Consider the following 24,435-nt stretch of genomic DNA (forward strand, 5'->3'; position numbering starts at 1 on the left):
TGACCACAGCTCTCTGGCTGCTTCAGGCCTATCTGACCACAGCTCTCTGGCTGCTTCAGGCCTATCTGACCACAGCTCTCTGGCTGCTTCAGGCCTATCTGAACACAGCTCTCTGGCTGCTTCAAGCCTATCTGAACACAGCTCTCTGGCTGCTTCAGGCCTATCTGACCACAGCTCTCTGGCTGCTTCCGGCCTATCTGGCCACAACACTAGCCTGAGTCCCAGGTGGGTGTATGCTCTCTTGCCAACTCAATTACAGAGGAGGCTATCTTGCCAGGTCAATGAAATAGGAGGTTCTCTTGCCAACTCTATGACAATGGAAGCTGTCTTGCCAACTCTATGACATTGGAAGCGCTCTAGCCAACTCTATGATATTGGAAGCTGTCTTGCCAACTCTATGATATTGGAAGCTCTCTAGCCAACTCTATGACACTGGAAGCTGTCTTCCCAACTCTATGACATTGGAAGCTCTCTAGCCAACTGTACGACATTGGACTTGGCAAGACAGTACGAAGAGATCTGGGACTCAGGCTACCACAGCACAGCTCAGGAATAGGAGTTTGTTTGGTGTAAATTAGGAGTTTCTCTTCAGGTATTAAACATTTATTTAATTTGTATCTCAGAACTGTTGGGTTCCTTTATAGATGAATGACGACTGAGAATCCGTTTTTTTCATTTCAACTTTAAAGAAGTCACTGCGTATAGCTTGATTTAGAGTACTTAAATGTTTACAATATGTTACACATTAAGAAAACTCAAGGACTAAAAGTACAATATACTGCCAATATGCATCAATATGTAATAATTGTTCAATAGCTGTGTTTAAAATGATTAGATTTGGCAACATATTTTACTTGGACAAAAATCAGTGCAGTTCATGAAAATCAGTTTATAAGTTTTCTGTTTGTTTGATAAAGAAAGTTCTGGATGGGTGTTTCCACACTTTAATGTTAATTATTTTCTGTACATTGTTTTCTAACATCTCATCTACAAACTACTCCTTTTTGTAGAACTTGAATAAAATGCCTGTAAGGTTTAATAATATGCCGAACCATTTCCAATGAGTTGTCGTTTTTTTGTTTGTTGCCTTTGTTGTAAACAGTTGTAAAATATATATATTTTTTAAATTAACTCTATTAAAAGACATTAAATCAAAGGAGGAGGAGGCTGGAGAGGCCGACTGCTTCTGTTGTGGAGTCTCTGCAGCAGGATCTTTTGAAATACAAATTATTTATGAAACAATGATACTGTCACTGTGTGTCACGTTCGTCGTATGGAGGAAGAGAGGAGGACCAAGGCGCAGCGTGATAGTAATACATTCTTCTATTTATTTACCGACACGAAGAACACTTGACAAACTATACAAAAAACAACAAAACGAACGTGAAGCTATATACGAAAAGTGCAGACACAGGCAACTTACACATAGACAATAACCCACGAAATCCCTAAAGAATATGGCTGCCTAAATATGGTTCCCAATCAGAGACAATGATAAACAGCTGCCTCTAATTGAGAACCAATCTAGGCAACCATAGACATACAAACACCTAGACTAGAAAACACCCCATAAACATACAAAACCCCTAGACAAGACCAAACACATAAATCCCCCATGTCACACCCTGACCTAACCAAAATAATAAAGAAAACAAAGATAACTAAGGCCAGGGCGTAACAATGTGAAATACATAGGCTAATGTTCTCACAGAAAAGAGACTCACTGGCAGGATAGCTGCATTCATACCTCACTTCTAAATATTTTCCAAATTGCCGGACATGGATCCCCAAAAACAGAGTTTGTTGGAGAGGCTGCACATTGGCTGTGGCCATTACACCTATCATTTTTTTTAAAACCGAGCTGCTATGTACAACTGGCAGACTGTTACCCAGTGTGTACGAACTGACACGGGACATCCATGGACGTTAATCATTGATTGAAATGTGGATGGTCTGAATGTCCATAGAAGTTGATTATTGGGCTTGATTTGATATCTAAACTCAGCAGAAAAAAGAAACGTCCTCTCACTGTCAACTGCGTTTATTTTCAGCAAACTTAGCATGTGTAAATATTTGTATGAACGTAAGATTCAACAACTGAGACATAAACTGAACAAGTTCCACAGACATGTGACTAACAGAAATTGAATAATGTGTCCCTGAACAAAGGGGGGTCAAAATCAAAAGTAACAGTCAGTATCTGGTGTGGCCACCAGCTGCATTAAGTGCTGCAGTGCATCTCCTCCCCATGGACTGCACCAGATTTGCAAGTTCTTGCTGTGAGATGTTACCCCGCTCTTCCACCAAGGTACCTGCAAGTTCCCGGACATTTCTGGGGGGAATGGCCCTCGCCCTCACCCTCTGCTCCAACAGGTCCCAGACGTGCTCAATGGAATTGAGATCCGGGCTCTTCGCTGGCCATGGTAGAACACTGACATTCCTGTCTTGCAGGAAATCACGCATAGATTGAGCAGTATGGCTGGTGGCATTGTCATGTTGGAGGGTCATGTCAGGATGAGCCTGCAGGAAGGGTACCACGTGAGGGAGGAGAATGCCTTCCCTGTAACGCACAGCGTTGAGATGGCCTGCAATGACAACAAGCTCAGTCTGATGATGCTGTGACACACCGCCCCAGACCATGACGGACCTACCACCTCCAAATCGATCCCGCTCCAGAGTACAGTCCTCGGTGTAACGCACATACCTGCCTTACAATAGGCCTACAAGCCCTCAGTCCAGCCTCTCTCAGCCTATTGCAGAGAGTCTGAGCACTGATGGAGGGATTGTGCGTTCCTGGTGTAACTCGGGCAGTTGTTGTTGCCATCCTGTACCGATCCTGTGCAGGTGTTGTTACACGTGGTCTGCCACTGCGAGGTGGTAACAGTTGGTATTAGTTATACGCCATGTATCCCAAATGCCATGTGAGCAAACCCAACTATGTGTCCTTCCATAGTTGGCTTGACCTTTATGGTTCCCCAGTCTGACCTTTATGGTTCCCCAGTCTGACCTCTATGGTTCCCCAGTCTGACCTTTATGGTTCCCCAGTCTGACCTCTATGGTTCCCCAGTCTGACCTCTATGGTTCCCCAGTCTGACCTTTATGGTTCCCCAGTCTGACCTCTATGGTTCCCCAGTCTGACCTTTATGGTTCCCCAGTCTGACCTTTATGGTTCCCCCGTCTGACCTTTATGGTTCCGCAGTCTGACCTTTATGGTTCCCCAGTCTGACCTTTATGGTTCCCCAGTCTGACCTTTATGGTTCCCCCGTCTGACCTTTATGGTTCCCCAGTCTGACCTTTATGGTTCCCCAGTCTGACCTTTATGGTTCCCCAGTCTGACCTTTATGGTTCCCCAGTCTGACCTTTATGGTTCCCCAGTCTGACCTTTATGGTTCCCCCGTCTGACCTTTATGGTTCCCCCGTCTGACCTTTATGGTTCCCCAGTCTGACCTTTATGGTTCCCCAGTCTGACCTTTATGGTTCCCCAGTCTGACCTTTATGGTTCCCCAGTCTGACCTTTATGGTTCCCCAGTCTGACCTCTATGGTTCCCCAGTCTGACCTCTATGGTTCCCCAGTCTGACCTTTATGGTTCCCCAGTCTGACCTTTATGGTTCCCCAGTCTGACCTTTATGGTTCCCCAGTCTGACCTCTATGGTTCCCCAGTCTGACCTTTATGGTTCCCCAGTCTGACCTTTATGGTTCCCCAGTCTGACCTTTATGGTTCCCCAGTCTGACCTTTATGGTTCCCCAGTCTGACCTTTATGGTTCCCCAGTCTGACCTTTATGGTTCCCCAGTCTGACCTTTATGGTTCCGCAGTCTGACCTTTATGGTTCCCCAGTCTGACCTTTATGGTTCCGCAGTCTGACCTTTATGGTTCCCCAGTCTGACCTCTATGGTTCCCCAGTCTGACCTTTATGGTTCCCCAGTCTGACCTTTATGGTTCCCCAGTCTGACCTTTATGGTTCCCCAGTCTGACCTCTATGGTTCCCCAGTCTGACCTTTATGGTTCCCCAGTCTGACCTTTATGGTTCCCCAGTCTGACCTTTATGGTTCCCCAGTCTGACCTTTATGGTTCCGCAGTCTGACCTTTATGGTTCCCCAGTCTGACCTTTATGGTTCCGCAGTCTGACCTTTATGGTTCCCCAGTCTGACCTTTATGGTTCCCCAGTCTGACCTTTATGGTTCCCCAGTCTGACCTTTATGGTTCCCCAGTCTGACCTTTATGGTTCCCCAGTCTGACCTTTATGGTTCCCCAGTCTGACCTTTATGGTTCCGCAGTCTGACCTTTATGGTTCCCCAGTCTGACCTTTATGGTTCCGCAGTCTGACCTTTATGGTTCCCCAGTCTGACCTTTATGGTTCCCCAGTCTGACCTTTATGGTTCCCCAGTCTGACCTTTATGGTTCCCCAGTCTGACCTTTATGGTTCCCCCGTCTGTGGTAAAACAATACATTTACTGGAAAAGTCCAGAATCGTCTCACAAATGACAGAAATGTCATAACTTCCAGAGCTGGTTTATCCAGACACATATTAAACCCAGTCCTGGACTAAGGAGCCCTTTCATTTGAGGAGTCCTTCTTAGTCCAGGACTGGGTTTAATTTCATCTGTCCTGGAAATCGGCCCCAAATGTTCAAAACAATACAGCTGTTTACAGCTGAAACAGGCTCCTATCAGAACTTACTACGATCAAGAGGAGCGGAATTCCCTTCACAAGCTTGAACAATCTTATCTGAAAATCGTGACAAAAATAAACAAAAGTCGTTTTTTCACATATTATGTATACACTTGTATGGTGCTGTAAAAAATGGATAAGAGTTTCAAGTGGTGAAGGGCCCCTTTAAGTATTTTTTTTTAAATTTTTATTAAATCCATTTTATGTTGTAATGTATCTACTTGTTGAGCTTTTATTGTTTGATAAAAAAAATGCTTAAAAGATCCTGTATTGTAAGCTATTTCAAATATGATCGTAGTAAAATGAATCCACATCGTGTTTCATGTTAGAAGCGTACAATTATAAATGTAATGCAACAAACAGATTCTCTCTAAACTGGCAAAAATAAACACTAAAAGTGAGAAAAATACACGTTTTGTCAAAGAACAAGAAACGATTTACTTAAAATATGCACAAAAATATATACTTTTACTTAAAGACCAGTTTCCTTACTCAGCGCTAACAACGGGATACTACACACTTGATTGTCTAGTAATCATTGACAGAATTGGCCATAGACCCACAGTGTATTCCTTATTATAGTGTCTGAGTGGTAATTCACAAACACTACAAAGTGAAAGATATTTTTTTTTACTAGATGAGCTGAAAACACAACTATTTCCTTGTACCTTAACTACCCCTCTGAAATCTTAAAATGTAACGTCTAACGACTACAATGCAAAGGGTTAAAATATTTTGTTGGGTGTTCTCGGACAGGGGCTGATCATAGTTGGGGGTCCTTGACATGAAAAAGATTGAAAACCCCTGATCTAGCTCACAGATTCAGAAGAATGATTGCCAGTCTTTTATTCATAGTCCTAGTATCACAGGGCTCTCTCTGGTCTATTGATGGTCAGTACTCCACCTTTGAGACAATAGTCGGTCAGAAGCAGAAGTTTCTGAATGGGTGATGGGAGTCCATTGAGCCACTGTGTTCAGTGGTATAGCAAACGTTTCCAGATAGAGCTCCATTCTGAATTTCCCACTGACACAGCACAACAGACCCTGCCCTCTGCCCCTGTCTCCGTCCCAAATGGCACCCTGTTCCCTATATAGTGCACTACTTTTGACCAGAGCCCTATGGGTAAAAGACAGTAGGGGCTAATGGAATAGGGTGCCGTTTGGGACGCAGACCTCATGTCTTTCACCCTCGGTGTTACCTGTATGTCCCAATATACCACAGGACAGGACATTCAGGAGACGGCTCTTCAATCCACTAGGGCTGACCTACCTGAGAAACTGGCACAGAGGGTAAGAGATATTCTGATTTCATATGAGTAATATTAATGATGTCTAATTTGATGAATATTACAGATTATTACACAATGTGAATTACATATTATACAACGGAAATATAAACTTTAAGCTACACAGCTGATCTAGTACAAACTTAGTTATGGATGATTATCTATAACCCCAGACAATTACAGGTCCAAGAATATGTTTTTATGTTGTCACAATTCAAACATAATTTTGAGCAACTCTACTGTTTTACCGTGTTTACAGAATTCCTATTCAAAACAGAATGAAGTGGCCAGTTCTTGTGACGTGTTTTGTGGGACTGTGGCATGTTGCAATGTCACTGAAAATTTGTGCCTTCAACGTTCAGAGCTTTGGGGAGGCGAAAGCCAACAACAAAAAGGTTATGGGAATTCTGATCAAGGTAGGTGTAAGAGACAAGAACTGTGAAGATAGCTACAACTAAACAACTAAACTAGACAGCTACCACTAAACTAGACAGCTACCACTAAACTAGACAGCTACAACTAAACAACTAAACTAGACAGCTACCACTAAACTAGACAGCTACCACTAAACTAGACAGCTACCACTAAACCAGACAGCTACCACTAAACCAGACAGCTACCACTAAACTAGACAGCTACCACTAAACTAGACAGCTACCACTAAACTAGACAGCTACCACCAAACTAGACTGCTACCACTAAACTAGACAGCTACCACTAAACCAGACAGCTACCACTAAACCAGACAGCTACCACTAAACTAGACCGCTACAACTAAACTAGACAGCTACAACTAAACTAGACAGCTACCACTAAACTAGACAGCTACCACCAAACTAGACAGCTACAACTAAACTACACAGCTACCACTAAACTAGACAGCTACCACCAAACTAGACAGCTACAACTAAACAACTAAACTAGACAGCTACCACTAAACTAGACAGCTACTACTAAACTAGACAGCTACCACTAAACTAGACAGCTACCACTAAACTAGACAGCTACTACTAAACTAGACAGCTACCACTAAACTAGACAGCTGCTACTAAACCAGACAGCTACTACTAAACTAGACAGCTACTACTAAACTAGACAGCTACCACTAAACTAGACAGCTACCACTAAACTAGACAGCTACCACTAAACTAGACAGCTACCACTAAACTAGACAGCTACTACTAAACTAGACAGCTACTACTAAACTAGACAGCTACCACTAAACTAGACAGCTACCACTAAACTAGACAGCTACTACTAAACTAGACAGCTACCACTAAACTAGACAGCTACAACTAAACTAGACAGCTACCACCAAACTAGACAGCTACTAATAAACTAGACAGCTACTACTAAACTAGACGGCTACAACTAAACTAGACAGCTACCACTAAACTAGACAGCTACTACTAAACAACTAAACTAGACAGCTACTACTAAACAACTAAACTAGACAGCTACTACTAAACAACTAAACTAGACAGCTACCACTAAACTAGACAGCTACCACCAAACTAGACAGCTACCACCAAACTAGACAGCTACCACCAAACTAGACAGCTACACTAAACTAGACAGCTACTAATAAACAACTAAACTAGACAGCTACCACTAAACTAGACAGCTACCACTAAACTAGACAGCTACCACTAAACAACTAAACTAGACAGCTACTACTAAACAACTAAACTAGACAGCTACAACTAAACTAGACAGCTACCACTAAACTAGACAGCTACCACTAAACAACTAAACTAGACAGCTACCACTAAACAACTAAACTAGACAGCTACTACTAAACAACTAAACTAGACAGCTACTACTAAACAACTAAACTAGACAGCTACTACTAAACAACTAAACTAGACAGCTACTACTAAACAACTAAACTAGACAGCTACTACTAAACAACTAAACTAGACAGCTACTACTAAACTAGACAGCTACCACTAAACTAGACAGCTACCACCAAACTAGACAGCTACACTAAACTAGACAGCTACTACTAAACAACTAAACTAGACAGCTACAACTAAACTAGACAGCTACCACTAAACTAGACAGCTACCACTAAACAACTAAACTAGACAGCTACCACTAAACAACTAAACTAGACAGCTACCACTAAACTAGACAGCTACAACTAAACAACTAAACTAGACAGCTACAACTAAACTAGACAGCTACTACTAAACAACTAAACTAGACAGCTACAACTAAACTAGACAGCTACTACTAAACAACTAAACTAGACAGCTACAACTAAACAACTAAACTAGACAGCTACAACTAAACTAGACAGCTACTACTAAACAACTAAACTAGACAGCTACAACTAAACTAGACAGCTACCACTAAACTAGACAGCTACTACTAAACTAGACAGCTACAGCTAAACTAGACAGCTACTACTAAACAACTAAACTAGACAGCTACAACTAAACAACTAAACTAGACAGCTACAACTAAACTAGACAGCTACTACTAAACAACTAAACTAGACAGCTACTAATAAACAACTAAACTAGACAGCTACAACTAAACTAGACAGCTACTACTAAACAACTAAACTAGACAGCTACAACTAAACAACTAAACTAGACAGCTACAACTAAACTAGACAGCTACAACTAAACAACTAAACTAGACAGCTACAACTAAACTAGACAGCTACTACTAAACAACTAAACTAGACAGCTACTACTAAACAACTAAACTAGACAGCTACAACTAAACAACTAAACTAGACAGCTACAACTAAACAACTAAACTAGACAGCTACAACTAAACAGCTACTACTAAACAACTAAACTAGACAGCTACAACTAAACAACTAAACTAGACAGCTACAACTAAACAAGACAGCTACAGCTAAACTAGACAGCTACTACTAAACAACTAAACTAGACAGCTACTAATAAACAACTAAACTAGACAGCTACAACTAAACTAGACAGCTACAACTAAACAACTAAACTAGACAGCTACAACTAAATAACTAAACTAGACAGCTACTAATAAACAACTAAACTAGACAGCTACCACTAAACTAGACAGCTACAACTAAACAACTAAACTAGACAGCTACAACTAAACTAGACAGCTACAACTAAACAACTAAACTAGACAGCTACAACTAAACAAGACAGCTACTACTAAACAACTAAACTAGACAGCTACAACTAAACTAGACAGCTACAACTAAACAACTAAACTAGACAGCTACAACTAAACAAGACAGCTACTAATAAACAACTAAACTAGACAGCTACCACTAAACAACTAAACAAGACAGCTACTACTAAACAACTAAACTACACAGCTACCACTAAACAACTAAACTAGACAGCTACCACTAAACTAGACAGCTACTACTAAACTAGACAGCTACCACTAAACAACTAAACTAGACAGCTACCACTAAACAAGACAGCTACTAATAAACAACTAAACTAGACAACTATGTGAAAACAAGAATGAAGAGGGACCAAACTTACACTACATGTACCAAACTAGCATTGAATTAGAACGTCACAACCAGAGTATGTGAGCTGAGCGGGGCTGGAGCAGAGCAAGGAGCAGAGTGCCCAATTTGACTGGAACCTGGTGCGAGATTCCCAAAGGCTGGAGGTAGGCCTTCTCGCCCGCTACAATAGGCTCCAGTGTCGCTTACTTCAGGAGCTCAGGGCATGCCCGCCCCAGCATGCAATTGTAGTCTACTTGTGTGCTGCTAATAGCCAACTAATAGTTTAGTTGTTTTCATAAAGAAACCAAGAGCAAGAGAGGGAGTGCGGTGATGTACTGTCCACTGTTATGTGTAAGACTTGGATGCCACCTGCTGGTATGGTGCTAAACTGTTTAGTTACAAACTGGATTCCGTTGTTCGGGATATGACAGTTGTTACACGTTCATGAAACATCCACAACTAAAGAATCATTGTGGAATCTGAAAATACACTTATCCCAAAAGTATGATGGTGTACTTACTGCGTGCACATGCTAAAAGAACGGAATGAGGTGGGTAGTAAGTGTAAGTAACTAAGTGTGTCATTGTAGCAAAGTATTTATAAGCTAAAAATCATATCTCTTAAACCAGGTGTCACCAACCTTTTCTGAGTCAAGATCACTTTCGAAATCAAAAAGCAAGTTGGGATCTACAGCTCAGTTGTTTTTTTTACATTAACCTGACACAAACAGTTTTGTAAGAATGAGGTTTGGGCAGTAGGCCTAATACATTATCACAGCATATTGGCTATATGATTGGCCTGCCAATATTGTTAATCAGACCATAATATTTTTCAAAACTCGAGCTTTGATAACAAAATAGATCAGTTGGTTTAGCACTTGTGAGGCACTGTGGAGCATGAATTGAAATAATTCACTTTTTTATTTTACTGGACTGATGGTACCTGCATCTGGTGGTCAACGACGTCAAATCACCACGTCAGTGATCTTCAGGTCGAAAAGTCGGAGCTCTAGAAAGATGCCCGAGTTTCCGACTTGGAATTCCGAGTTGGATGACCGTTCAAAACGATTTTTCCCAACCGCCTCTCACCGTCCCTGCTCTCTCCTTCCTTTCCTCCGGTGAGACTGACCAGAGAGAGGGGACACCGTCTTCCACCTGATGGCGAAACTCGAGTCGCACCGCATCTGCCTCATGCACAAATTCATGTTGTTCCTATGACCAGAGAAAGTGAAATATTTCTTAATATTAAAATCGACACGACGAGCTGCTAATAATAAAACGCAGGGCTATCGGTACTTGGCTACTCATTCAGCTGCAGCCCGAGCGGAAGTACGGAGAAGCGCGTTTTGTAATAGTGTTGAAGATGAACTCACTCGTAAAAACAGCAGCTCTTTGATGTATTCGTTGACAGTCTCTCTGTGGTCATAATTTGAAAGGTTATTACATAGGCTGTTAAACTTGGCTGTGGCCAGGGTCATGGAAGCTCTATAGCCACGATGATTTGAGCTATCCGATTGGGCAGCCCAGTAGGTGCACTCGATTTAGTCACAGATCTGCCGGTCCGCCGGGTAGGCGGAGTTTGTCTCATGGGAACACTTTGCTACCCGGTGCGCAGGACTTTTGAATCAAGTGCACCTACCGTCAACAGCTCAACACGATTTTTAAAAAGGAGCGCAAGCCTTTATCGTTCGTTGGCTTTTCTACATAAATATTTGGTGTTCGACTAGGAATGCCTTAAAGATCGACCGGTCGATTGGCGACCACTGTGTTTAACGTTTCGTTCATTTTCTAAACAATAGGCCATAATTGATTTTGGCCCAATGAGCCTGACATATTCCCACGCTCAAGGAGATTTCCGTTTTGATTGAGTTATTTTGTCTAAAAACCTTTAGGCCTACCTATAGAAATGTGTAAAAACAACTCTGCATCTCTGCCTAGCCTGGCAAGACTGGCCAAAAGGCTCTTTAGCATCCCCAGTAGCTCTGCAGATGTGGAGAGAACACACAGTCACCGCTGCTAGCCGGTGTTGTGCCGAAAGTCCCCCCCCCCCCCCCCCCCGCCAGAATTCCCCCCTTCGCGTGAACGCGCACGCACTCAATTCTTCAGTGATGCGACTTGCTTGAAAGATGAGATTTCTGTTCATGTTAGGCTACGTTTCATTTTAATATCATTCTCCCCTTCTAATTGTCTTAATTTTGTGGCTAGAGTCAAATACTTTCTGTGGCACACATCAGAGTCAAATACTTTTTATAGAACAAACTTCGCGTCAGGATAGGCAACCGAAATGAATAATTAATGTATGTGTGCGTGTTATATTAAACATAGAGGAGGGAGTAAAATGTAAGCAAGCAATAAACATTTCAGAACAACTACTTGTGGAATAAGACATGGGAGAGATTACGAATTTTGTCAAAGATATACATTTATAGACTAATACACTTGAAACAAATAGCCATCACAACACCTGTTCTCCAAGCACCATCGCATGAGCCTGACGTCACAGACTGGTCAAACTCGTGTTTCTAAAAAGGAATTCCCCCTGTGCACATGGAGCGTTTTTAGTGGAGGCCTGGAGCGGTAGGAAAATACAAGAAGCACCATGAGCGATGCGCGTGATTTCCAACTGCTCATCTCGGCTCACGTACTCTGGTCACAACTATTCTGTGTTCATTATTATGGTATTTTGATATCTAACAATATAACCAAAAGCTGTTTCCCTCCCCCTTCCCAGATTCTTGCTCGCTGTGACCTGTGTTTGATCCAGGAGGTTCGAGATACAAAAGGTGAAGCCATACCTACACTGGTGAAAGATCTTAACAGGTACATAAACACGGGGGGATCTTGAAATTGCTTTGTTGACCTTTTTAAAATGTGTATTATGTTTTTAGATATGGATGATGCAGAGAGAGTGAGTCCGGTTAACATGTTTACTGAAGTAATATGGCAACAATACAGGCTTATATATACAGGCGGGGTCCACCATTACAGAATGAATCCTTTATAAGATATTTACAGTATGTACAGATTGTCTTATCATGGTTAGGGTTCTAATCGTCACCTGATGTCTGTTTGTCATTCCACCATCAGCTTTGACAAATCACATGCATACTCCTACGTGGCGAGTAAGAGACTGGGGAAGAAAACGTACAAAGAGCAATATGTCTACATTTATAAGTAAGCCATTACATATTTACACAGGCTTTACATGAAACTTTACATTTTAGATAAGAATCTTTAAAACACTGCAGCACTCCTCATTTCTAGTATACTCTCTCTCCTTTGATTGGTCGGTTGGTTGATTGATTAATTGTCTTGAATCATCTCTAGGAAAGATGTGCTGCAGGTCCGAGAGCATTGCCAGTATCCTGAGCTAGAGGGAGGAGAGGGGACGAATAACGACACTGAGGTTTTCTCCAGAGAGCCTTTCATTGTCCGGTTTCACTCACCCACTACCTGTGAGAACCTTCAATATATCAATCACTGTCTTAACTTATAATGTGATATCATCTCAAATCATGCAATTTGGAGACAGGAACATATGTAACAGTATAGCTTTACGGCGTCCCCTCGCCCCGACCCGGGCGCGAACCAGGGACCCTTTGCACACATCAACTACAGTGACCCACGAAGCATCGTTACCCATCGCTCCACAAAAGCCGCGGCCCTTGCAGAGCAAGGGGAACCATTACTTCAAGGTCTCAAAGCGAGTGACGTAACCGATTGAAACGCTATTAGCGCGCACCACCGCTAACTAGCTAGCCATTTCACATCTGTTACACATGCCATGTGTTAAAGGATTTTAGGATACCTTAGACAGATAGTCCTAGCCTGGTCTCACATCTGTTTGTGCTGTCTTGCCAGCCATGTGACCATATGGGTTGTCAAGACAGCACAAACCAGTGTTGTTTTCGTGTCTACCTAAAGCGAGACCGATTCAAGACCTAGACCGGAGGGGGGCGAGACCGATTCAAGACCTAGACCGGATGGGGGCGAGACCGATTCAAGACCTAGACCGGAGGGGGCGAGACCGATTCAAGACCTAGACCGGAAGGGGGCGAGACCGAGTCAAGACCTAGACCGGAGGGGGGTGAGACCGATTCAAGACCTAGACCGGAGGGGGACGAGACCGATTCAAGACCTAGACCGGAGGGGGCGAGACCGAGTCAAGACCTAGACCGGAGGGGGGTGAGACCGATTCAAGACCTAGACCGGAGGGGGACGAGACCGATTCAAGACCGGAGGGGGGCGAGACCGATTCAAGACCGGAGGGGGGCGAGACCGATTCAAGACCGGAGGGGGGCGAGACCGATTCAAGACCGGAGGGGGGCGAGACCGATTCAAGACCAGAGGGGGGCGAGACCGATTCAAGACCGGAGGGGGGCGAGACCGATTCAAGACCGGAAGGGCGCGAGACCGATTCAAGACCGGAGGGGCACGAGACCGATTCAAGACCGGAGGGGGGCGAGACCGATTCAAGACCGGAGGGGGGCGAGACCGATTCAAGACCGGAGGGGGGCGAGACCGATTCAAGACCGGAAGGGCGCGAGACCGATTCAAGACCGGAGGGGGGCGAGACCGATTCAAGACCGGAGGGGGCGAGACCGATTCAAGACCGGAGGGGCGCGAGACCGATTCAAGACCTAGACTGGAGGGGGACGAGACCGGTTCAAGACCGGAGGGGGATGAGACCGATTCAAGACCGGAGGGGGGGGCGAGACCGATTCAAGACCTAGACCGGAGGGGGGCGAGACCGATTCAAGACCTAGACCGGAGGGGGGTGAGACCGATTCAAGACCTAAACCGGAGGGGGGCAAGACCGATTCAAGACCGGAGGGGGACGAGACCGATTCAAGACCGGAGGGGGACGAGACCGATTCAAGACTGGAGGGGGACGAGACCGATTCAAGACCTAGACCGGAGGGGGGCGAGACCGATTCAAGACCTAGACCGGAGGGGTGCGAGACCGATTCAAGACCTAGACCGGAGGGGGGCGAGACCGATTCAAGACCGGAGGGGGATGAGACCGATTCAAGACCGGAGGGGGATGAGACCGATTCAAGACCGGAGGGGGATGAGACCAATTCAAGACCGGAGGGGGATGAGACCGATTCAAGACCTAGACACCTTGAACAGAAAAGTGTGAGTTCAACTCAAGACCATGATTGTAATTTTGTCAAATCGTCAACATAATAAGACTTCAACATGTCCAGGATTTCCATGTTCATATTTCAGAAGAACATTTGGATTCTTCAGACATACAGAATGGTGAAAATAATTAGTTCTTAACTGATTCCCCTAGTTAAATAAAGAACAATTATATCGGTCTGATGTGTTTTACAAAAAGTGCACTCCTATATGGAGTGCGCTGGTATTATGTGTAACAGTATAACTTTAGACCGTCCCCTCGCCCATACCTGGGCGCGAACCAGGGACCTTCTGCACACATCAACAACAGTCACCCACGAAGCGTCGTTACCCATCGCTCCACAAAAGCCGCGGCCCTTGCAGAGCAAAGGGAAACACTACTTCTAGGTTTCAGAGCAAGTGACGTAACTGATTGAAACGCTTCTAGCGCGTACCTGCTAACTAGCTAGCCATTTCACATCCGTTACATATGGGCGCTGTCTTTACAGCATCACGAGCTCGTTACACACATCCTTGGACGTGTCGCTTTTGGTGATAGTGTGAAAGTGATTGTGTTAGGCTACCATAGGGTTGTGTAAACAGTGTGGTTGTTGCTTTCGGTATTTTATTAGGATCCCCATTAGCTGTTGCATAAAAAGCCGCAGCTTCCTGGAGTCCACACAGAACATGAAACATGACATAGTACAGAACGTTAATAGACAACAGCTTAAGGACAGAACTACATAAGTTTAAAAAGACATCCATATCAAAACATACATACAAACTGTCTAGGTCAAATACGGGAGAGGCTTTGTGCCATGAGGTGTTGCTTTATCCATTTTTTGAAACCAGGTTTGCTGTTCATTTGAGCAATATGAGATGGACGGGAGTTCCATGCAATAATGGCTCTATATAATATTGTATCATGACACAAGGTGAGACCCAGATGCAGACACAGGAGGCAGATGGTTGGAGTCTTACAATGTTTATTAATCCAAAAGGAGTAGGCAAGAGAACGGTCGTGGACAGGCAAACGGTCAAAACCAGATCAGAGTCTAGGAGGTTCAGAGTAGCAGACAGGCTCACGGTCAAGGCAGGCAGAATGGTCAGGCAGGAGGGTACAGAGTCCAGAAACAGGCAAGGGCCAAAATCGTGAGGACTAGAAAAAGGAGAATAGCAAAAAGCAGGAAAATGGGACAAAACGCTGGTTGACTTGTAAAAACATACAAGAAGAACTGGCACAGAGAGACAGGAAACACAGGGATAAATACACTGGGGAAAAATCAGCGACACCTGGAGGGGGTGGAGACAATCACAAGGACAGGTGAAACCGATCAGGGCGTGACAATATTGTAGCTTTCTTGAATTTATTCTGGATTTAGGGACTGTGTTGTTGGACTATGGGGACTATGTTGTTGGAAGCATTATCCCTGTGGGTGCTATCTCTGTTTGAGTGGCAGCTCGAAGCTCGGGTCAGCCTCAGGCCGGTGTGACTCCTTTCGGTGCATTAAGTGATTCTATGTTTCAGTTCTTTTCATGATTTTTTAAATTTGGTACAACGTGTTGGAAGGTCCAATAGCCACGGTTCGCCACTGCCCAAACATGTCTATATATAAAGACTGTTACAATTCCCCCGGGGGGGGTCTCTCCTTACTAATAGTGAATGCGCAACTTTCAAACAATTCCCCCCACTCTTCCCTACCAGCCAGATGATGTGAGCTGAGTGGAGCTGGAGCAGAGTGCCCAATTTGACTGGAGCCCGCTCCAGTAGCGCTTACTTCAGGAGCTCAGGGCATGCCCGCGCCAGCATGCAATTGTAGTCTAATTGTGAGCTGCTAATAGCCCCTTGCTTTAGCTACTGTCATAGAGTTCGCTAAATATTTTCATAAAGAAACCAAGAGCAAGAGAGGGAGTGCGGTGATGCACTGTCCACTGTTATGTGTAAGGCTTGGATGCCACCTGCTGGTATGGTGCTAAACTGTTAGGTTACAGACCGGATGCCGTTGTTCTAACCGTGGGATATGACAGTTGTTACATGCTGGCTACATGAAACATCCACAAGTAAAGAATCAGAGAAGACACATGTCAAAAGTATGATGGTGTACTTACTACGTGCACATGCTGGAATAAAGGAATTAGGTGGGTAGATAACTACGTGTGTTATTGTAGAGAAGTATTTATAAGCTAAAAAATCATATCTATTACATTTTTCGTTCATTTTCGTTCTATTATCTATACAATAGGCCATAATTGATTTTGAACCAATAGGCCTGGCATATTCCCACGTTCAAGGAGCTTTCCATTTGATCTGCCCAGCCTGGCAAGAGAGGCCAAAGGGGTGTTTCGCATCCCCAGTGTATCTGCAAGTCAGTGTATCTGCAAGTGTGTAGAGGAAATTCTCCGCTGTTGGCCGGTGCTGTGCCGAAAATCTCCCCCATGCTAGAATTCCCCCCTTCTAATTTCCTTAATTTTGTGGCTAATACTTCAATACTTAGTCCAATACTTTCTGTGGCTCACATCAGAGCCAAATACTTTCTATAGAACAAACTTCGCGTCAGGTTAGGCAACCGGAATGAATAATGAATGTATATGTGTTATATTAAACAAAGGAGGGAGTAAAATGTTGACAAGCAATAAAATGTTGGCAAGCAAGTGCGCCATATACACTTGAAACAAATAGCCAAACCGAAAACTGCAGACAGAAATGCTTTCTAAGATCAGTGAAATGTAGGCTAAACTGACAGCTGAGTGAAGAGCAGAAATCTCAACTAGCAAGCAAGTCGCAGCAATGAAGAACGCGAAGGGGGGAGGGGGGATTCTGACAGGGGTTGATTTTCAGCACAACACCTGTTCTCCTTGCACCGTCGCATGAGCCTGACGTCACAGACTGGCCAAACTCGTGTTTCTAAAAATGAATTCAAGATGAAGGAAAAAAGAAACCGCACACTGCTCTTGATAGTATCACTGATCTTTAATAAGCTTTACGTATCGGCCTTTGTCAGAGCTTTTGAGAGTTAAAAAAAAAAAAAAGTGCACCCTTATGTAGACCTAGCCCCACCCACATCCGTGCCACGCATCGAAAGGGGTTGGAGGCGAAGGAAAAACAAATAAGTGCTACCAAATATAACAATATGCATTTTATAAATATTCAAATAAAGTGTGTAAATAAGATGTATTAAACACGTCTGTAAAACCACAATGAGGACATAGACCTACCGAGCAAGTTTTCATTAAACGTCAGAGTCATCTGAAATAGGGGCAAAATTCATGTTCAAATTCACAACATAACATACATAGGCATTTCATCATTAAGTCCTTTAGGAAATAATGTCTGGAGGGTGAAAATCCCAAAACTTTCTCTTTTACTCAGAGTATTATTAATATCACCTCCCCTGTCTGATATCTTAACTTTCTCTATGCCACAAAATCTAAAAGGTAGAAATGTCATGCTTTAGGTCATTAAAATGTACTGCATCCAGTCGTTTCTCCTGATTGAACTTTTGTGTTCCCTGATTCGCTGTTTGAGAGAACGAGAGGTTTTACCTAAATAGCACAGCCCACATGGACATGTAATAATGTAAATAACATGGGTGGTGGAGCACCTAATAATGTAATCTATTTGGAACCGTTTTCCTGTGTGTGGGTGGCAGACATATTCACACGTCATCATATTGTTGCACTGTGCGCATCCTCTGCATTTAAAGCTACCATTTGGAAGAGGGCGTAAAAGAGCCTGATACCATCAAGAACAGTGTGAGGTTTCTTTTTTCCTTCATCCAGTATACAAGAAAGTAGCTTTCCCAGCATTACTCCTGAACCTGTATAAGCACACATCAGCAACACCTGATCTGGTGCTGTGATTGTGTGCATCCCTAACACGAGGAAAGTAACTCACTTAAATATCTGGGCGCAGGACCATAAATACTCCTGTAAACCAAACCTAGTCTAATGTGGGACACCCTAGCCTCAACAGGCAGCCAGTTTAGTTCCTGAAAGCAGCTCCTTTCTATGTGAGTACGTGGACTCACCTTCAATACTACCCTGATCAACTTATTCTGGGCTATCTGGAGCTTCCCCTTCATACATTTAGATAAGCCCCCAAACCAGGAAGTACTAGCATAGTCAAAATGGCATTGAATGAGGGCAGTAGCTAGCACTTTCATGGAGTCCTTATCAAGCAGCTTGGACTTTCTAGCCAAGTCACAGCCTATATGCGCAATGTATAGACTATAATTATTTAATACAACGACATTTTGTTTAAATGCTGCGCGCTTTATGTCCCTACCAGCCAATTATGTCGCACTCGCAGATACTTCACAATGTATTTCTTTGTAGGCTATAGCTTTGAACTAATTGAAATAATATAGCCTGAATAATTCATTTGCGTTCCTTCTTAGGCTCCCTGTCTGGCTCCTGACCTATCTAGAGTGTTTATTTAATTTATCCTTTATTTAACTAGGCAAGTCAGTTAAGAACACATTCGTATTTACAATATATATCGTATTTATTTTATTTTTAGTATGGACCCGTTTTTAGCAGAGCATTAGTAAAGGACATGGAGCTGTGCGCATGAGTGATGAGTTGTATTCCCAACCGCTCAACTCCGCTGAGCTACCAGAAAGAGAGAGACAAAGTTTTGAGGATATTTTTCAATGAAAGTAAAGAACAGTAATATAACGAGTAAAGTAGGAGGCCCAGGTTTCAATAGGCGTTAAGATATTGTTTCATGAATGTGTCTATATTGGGCTCCCGAGTGTCACAGTGGTCTAAGGCACTGCATCTCAGTGCTAGAGGCGTCACTACAGACCCTGGTTTGATCCCGGGCTGTATCACAACCGGCTGTGATCGATCGAGAGTCCCATAGCACAATTGGCCCAGCATCGTCAGGGGAGGGTTTAGCTGGGGTAGGCCTTCATTGTAAATAAGAATTTGTTCTTAACTGACTTGCCTAGTTAAATAAAGGTTAAATAAAAACATATATATTTGGCCCGGTGAAGCAGTTTTATGCGCTGACTGAATGAAAGCTGATAATTACTGTATGAGTTTTTTACTCCTTCTACTTCACCAGCTGTCAGCTGCAGCTCTGTGGTGAGAAACATCTCTGTTCCCAGGGGGGAAACCCTATACTATCCTGGAGCACGAGTACAGGACATTACAAGGCTGCTTCCTACCATTCTACGACAGCTGCTGGGGGCCGACGTTGTCGTAGTCCATGTTGGGGTCAAACGACATTAGGAGGGCTAGCTCGGAACTGCTGAAAATTGATTTTAAAGAACTGATTCTAGGTCTGAAAGATTTTTCTTTTTAAAGCGGCCAATTATTGCAGGCCCGATACCGTCGCTGGGCCGCTGCTGTGAAATATTCATCAAGCTACTGGCATTAAGTCTACTGTAGCGTTGTTGGCATAACTTCTATAAATAACACTTTTGGAAACAGAAGATGTTGTACAGAAATGATGGAGTCCATCCAAATCATCTTGGCTCCTGGACCCTGTCCTCGCATTCCAAGGCTGCGTTGAGACAAGGACTTATCAGTGACCCAAGCCCTGCTCAGATAATCCCTACCATTGTGTCGCTGAGTTGTCATAGTGCTGCTGCAAATGTACATTGTCCCAGGGGCGTTGGCAATAATGTAAGTAACCTAATTTATGTCTCCTCTTAACTCCCCTGAATACCTCTGTCAACCCTACTGTCACGTTCCTGACCTGTTTTCTGTTGTTTTTGTATGTGTTTAGTTGGTCAGGGCGTGAGTTGGGGTGGGCATTCTATGTTATGTGTTTCTATGTTGGGTTAAATGTGTTGCCTGATATGGTTCTCAATTAGAGGCAGGTGTTTGACGTTTCCTCTGATTGAGAACCATATTAAGGTAGGCTGTTCTCACTGTTTGTTTGTGGGTGATTGTTCCTGTGTCTGTGTCTACCACACGGGACTGTTTCGTTTGTTCGTTCGTTTGGCTAGTCTTTCCTGTTCGTGCGTTCTTCGTGTCTATGTAAGTTCTCAAGTTCAGGTCTGTCTACATCGTTTTGTTGTTTTGTATTCTATTCAAGTGTATTTCGTGTCAGTGTTCGTCTTGTTAAATAAATTCTTTATGTCTGCATACCTCGCTGCGTGTTGGTCCGATCCATGCTCCTCCTCATCCGAGGAGGAGGAATATGACGAACGTTACACCTACAGATATTGTATGCAGTAATCTTGCGCCTATGAACCTGAGTTATACTGTTAGCACTGAGGCGGTGGGCCCTATTAGGAGGTCCACTGTGTGCAGCTCACCCTGCACTATCAGCTCAAACAAAAATAACACTGTCATGTCTACCTCTAAGTCTCCCTGTAAAGCGATTAAAAACAATCAAGATTCCCAGAAAAGTGCTAAAAATAGAACACTTATTTAACTAGGCAAGTCAGTTAAGAACAAATTCTTATTTACAATGACGGTCTACCGGGGAACAGGCTTGTTCAGGGGCAGAACGACAGATTTTTTACCTTGTCAGCTCGAGGATTCAATCCAGAAACCTTTCGGTTACTGGCCCAATGCTCTAACCACTAGGCTACCTGCCGCACCAAATTAACATATGTAGCCTCATAAACAAGGCTCATGAATTCAATAACTTGCTAGTAACATATAACATTCTGACTATCTCTTAAACTCACTTAGATAATAGCTTTGATGATACAGTGGTAGCAAAACATGGTTTCAACATCTTCAGAAGAGACAGGAATTCCAATGGTGGAGGTGTTGCCGTTCATGTTCAGAGTCATGTTCCTGTCAAGCTTAGAGAGGATCTCATGTCAAATGCTGTAATATGGTAACAGGTTCACCTGCCTCACCTAAAGCCCATTTTTGTAGGAGGCTGCTATAGACCACCAAGTGCTAACAGTCAGTATCTGGATAATAAACTCAGCAAAAAAATAAACGTCCTTTCACTGTCAACTGCGTTTATTTTCAGCAAACTTAACATGTGTAAATATTTGTATGAACATAACAAGATTCAACAACTGAGAAATAAACTGAAAAAGTTCCACAGACATGTGACTAACAAATGGAATAATGTGTCCCTGAACAAAGGGGGGGTCAAAATAAAAAGTAACAGTCAGTATCTGGTGTGGCCACCAGCTGCATTAAGTACTGCAGTGCATCTCCTCCTCATGGACTGCAACAGATTTGCCAGTTCTTGCTGTGAGATGTTACCCCACTCTTCCACCAAGGCACCTGCAAGTTCCCGGACATTTCTGGGGGGAATGGCCCTCGCCCTCACCCTCCGATCCAACAGGTCCCAGACGTGCTCAATGGGATTGAGATCTGCTCCACAGAACGAGCAGTATGGCTGGTGGCATTGTCATGCTGGAGGGTCATGTCAGGATGAGCCTGCAGGAAGGGTACCACATGAGGGAGGAGGATGTCTTCCCTCTAACACACAGCATTGAGATTGCCTGCAATGACAACAAGCTCAGTCCGATGATGCTGTGACACACCGCACCAGACCATGACGGACCCTCCACCTCCAAATCGATCCCGCTCCAGAGTACAAGCCTCGGTGTAACGCTCATTCCTTCATTGATAAACGCGAATCCGACCATCACCCCTGGTGAGACAAAACCGTGACTCGTCAGTGAAGAGCACTTTTTGCCAGTCCTGTCTGGTTCAGCGATGGTGGGTTTGTGCCCATAGGCGACGTTGTTGTCGGTGATGTCTGGTGAGGACCTGCCTTACAACAGGCCTACAAGCCCTCAATCCAGCCTCTCTCAGCCTATTGCGGACAGTCTGAGCACGGATGGAGGGATTGTGCGTTCCTGGTGTAACTCGGGCAGTTGTTGTTGCCATCCTGTACCTGTCCCGCAGGTGTGATGTTCGGATGTACCGATCCTGTGCAGGTGTTGTTACACGTGGTCTGCCACTGCGAGGCCGATCAGCTGTCCATCCTTTCTCCCTGTAGCTCTGCCTTAGGCGTCTCACAGTACGGACATTGCAATTTATTTCCCTGGCCACATCTGCAGTCCATTCTAGAGGAATGTAGGAATGTATCAATGGGAGGCAAACAGTACTACATAGAACCATGACTACATGTAACTCTATTCCACATCAAATAACTCATGCAAGCAGTAGAATTTGCTTTTTTTTTTTAAACAGATAAAAAATACACCTTATGGAACAGCAGAGACTGTGAAGAGACACACACACATGATAACATACGCACTATACACACATGTACACATGGATTTTGTGTTGTAGATATGTAGTAGTAGAGTAGTGGCCTGAGGGAACACACTTTAATGTGTTGCGAAATCTGTTGTGAAATGTAATGGGGATCCATAATAAATACAAATACAAATATTCCGCTGGTCTCGGGAGGAAATGACAAGTCCTCACTGTCCGAGACCGAGTCAAGACTGAGTAAAAATCTGGGACAAGGGATCTGGGACAAAGCTAAGATAGTCCTATCAAACTCCCAAAATTATAAAATGATATGAGAGGAATTTCTTTTAAATCTCTCCTTCTGCAGTGGTGAAGGATTTTGTCTTGGTGGGCCAACACACCTGTCCCAAAACGGCAATGAAAGAGATCGATGAACTCTACACTGTTTTCAATGGGATCTGCAAGAAGTGGAAGACTGAGGTTAGTTGAGTTTAAATCATTGATATCACATAACTCCTCAGATTTCTAGCATCTTATTCCTTCCTCTTCCCTTGATAATAACTAACTATTCCATCGAGGTCAATTTACTGTAACTTCCTGTTTTTTGTGTTTATTTGTTTGATACTGTTCATTTGTCTTCCTCTAGAATGTGGTGATCTTAGGGGACCTGAACGCAGCCTGTAACTACATCACCATCAAGGGCTTTAGAGCTGTGCGTTTGAGAAGCGACCCCAAGTTCCGCTGGCTGATTGGAGATGAACAGGATACAACCGTCCGGCAGAAGACACACTGCGCTTACGACAGGTCAGTGACCCATACAATAGAATCATTGTACAAGACTTGGATGTGTGCTGGCGCATGTGTTCTGTATGTTTATCTGTGGGCGAAGAAGCTTCTTCTTCTTACTATGATCATGATATGCCTCCTCTCTCTATACGTCATACTCCAGGATAGTTATCCATGGAAAAGAGATGATGTCTGGGATAGTTCCAGATTCAGCTAAACCCTTCAACTTTAAAGAAGAGTTCCACCTTACTGAAGACGAGGTAACTTAACTTCTCAGACATTTGAAATCAGTTGATATGTAATGATATAAGTTTAAGTTAACCTGTATTCTTTTGATTGACCGATTTGATTATTTGTTTGTTTACATTTAGGCCTTGGAAGTCAGCGACCACTTCCCAGTAGAAGTTGACCTGAAGCCCATCCATCGCTATCTCCTGCGCCATGAACTTTAGACCCCACTGCACCATCAACATGACCAACAATCATGTTTTTACTCCCAATTATTTCAGTTGTATTTATTTATTTCAATTTATTTTAGGTACTTAAATTAAATTATGTAGGAGTTTAGAAAAAAATGATAGTGATTTTTGTTGGAATTTATACTGTACCAAACTGTATATACTATTAAGGAAAATAAACATACTGTATCTTTGTCTGCAGAGACTAATAAACGTAATTTATTGGATATCTAACTATTGTGATGTAGAATGAATTCTACTTTGGATTAATCCCTAACTCAGACTAACATAAGGAAATCAGTCAATTTAAATAAATTCATTAGGCCCGTATCTATGGATTTCACATGACTGTGCAGGGGCGTAGCCATGGGTGGGCCTGGGAGGGAATAGGCCCACCCACTTTGAAGCCAGGCCCAGCCAATCAGAATGAGTTTTTCCCCACAAAAGGGCTTTATTACAGACAGAAATACTCCTCAGTTTCATCAGCTGTCCGGGTGGCTGGTCTCAGAAGATCC

The 24,435-nt window shown here is 43.4% G+C and overlaps 1 protein-coding gene across 1 annotated transcript; it reads left to right on the forward strand.

Annotated features, from left to right (window-relative positions):
- Positions 1–6,235: 6,235 nt before the first annotated feature.
- On the forward strand, positions 6,236–23,946 carry dnase1l1l (deoxyribonuclease I-like 1-like). Its single transcript, XM_039008678.1, has 8 exons — positions 6,236–6,373; positions 12,154–12,242; positions 12,510–12,596; positions 12,750–12,877; positions 23,044–23,156; positions 23,323–23,480; positions 23,626–23,722; positions 23,834–23,946. The coding sequence occupies exons 1-8, from the start codon at positions 6,236–6,238 to the stop codon at positions 23,912–23,914; spliced, it is 891 nt and encodes a 296-aa protein (XP_038864606.1). The 3' UTR covers positions 23,915–23,946.
- Positions 23,947–24,435: the final 489 nt, after the last annotated feature.

The sequence above is a fragment of the Salvelinus namaycush genome, chromosome 14 (assembly GCF_016432855.1).
Source record: "Salvelinus namaycush isolate Seneca chromosome 14, SaNama_1.0, whole genome shotgun sequence".
NCBI lineage: Eukaryota > Metazoa > Chordata > Actinopteri > Salmoniformes > Salmonidae > Salvelinus > Salvelinus namaycush.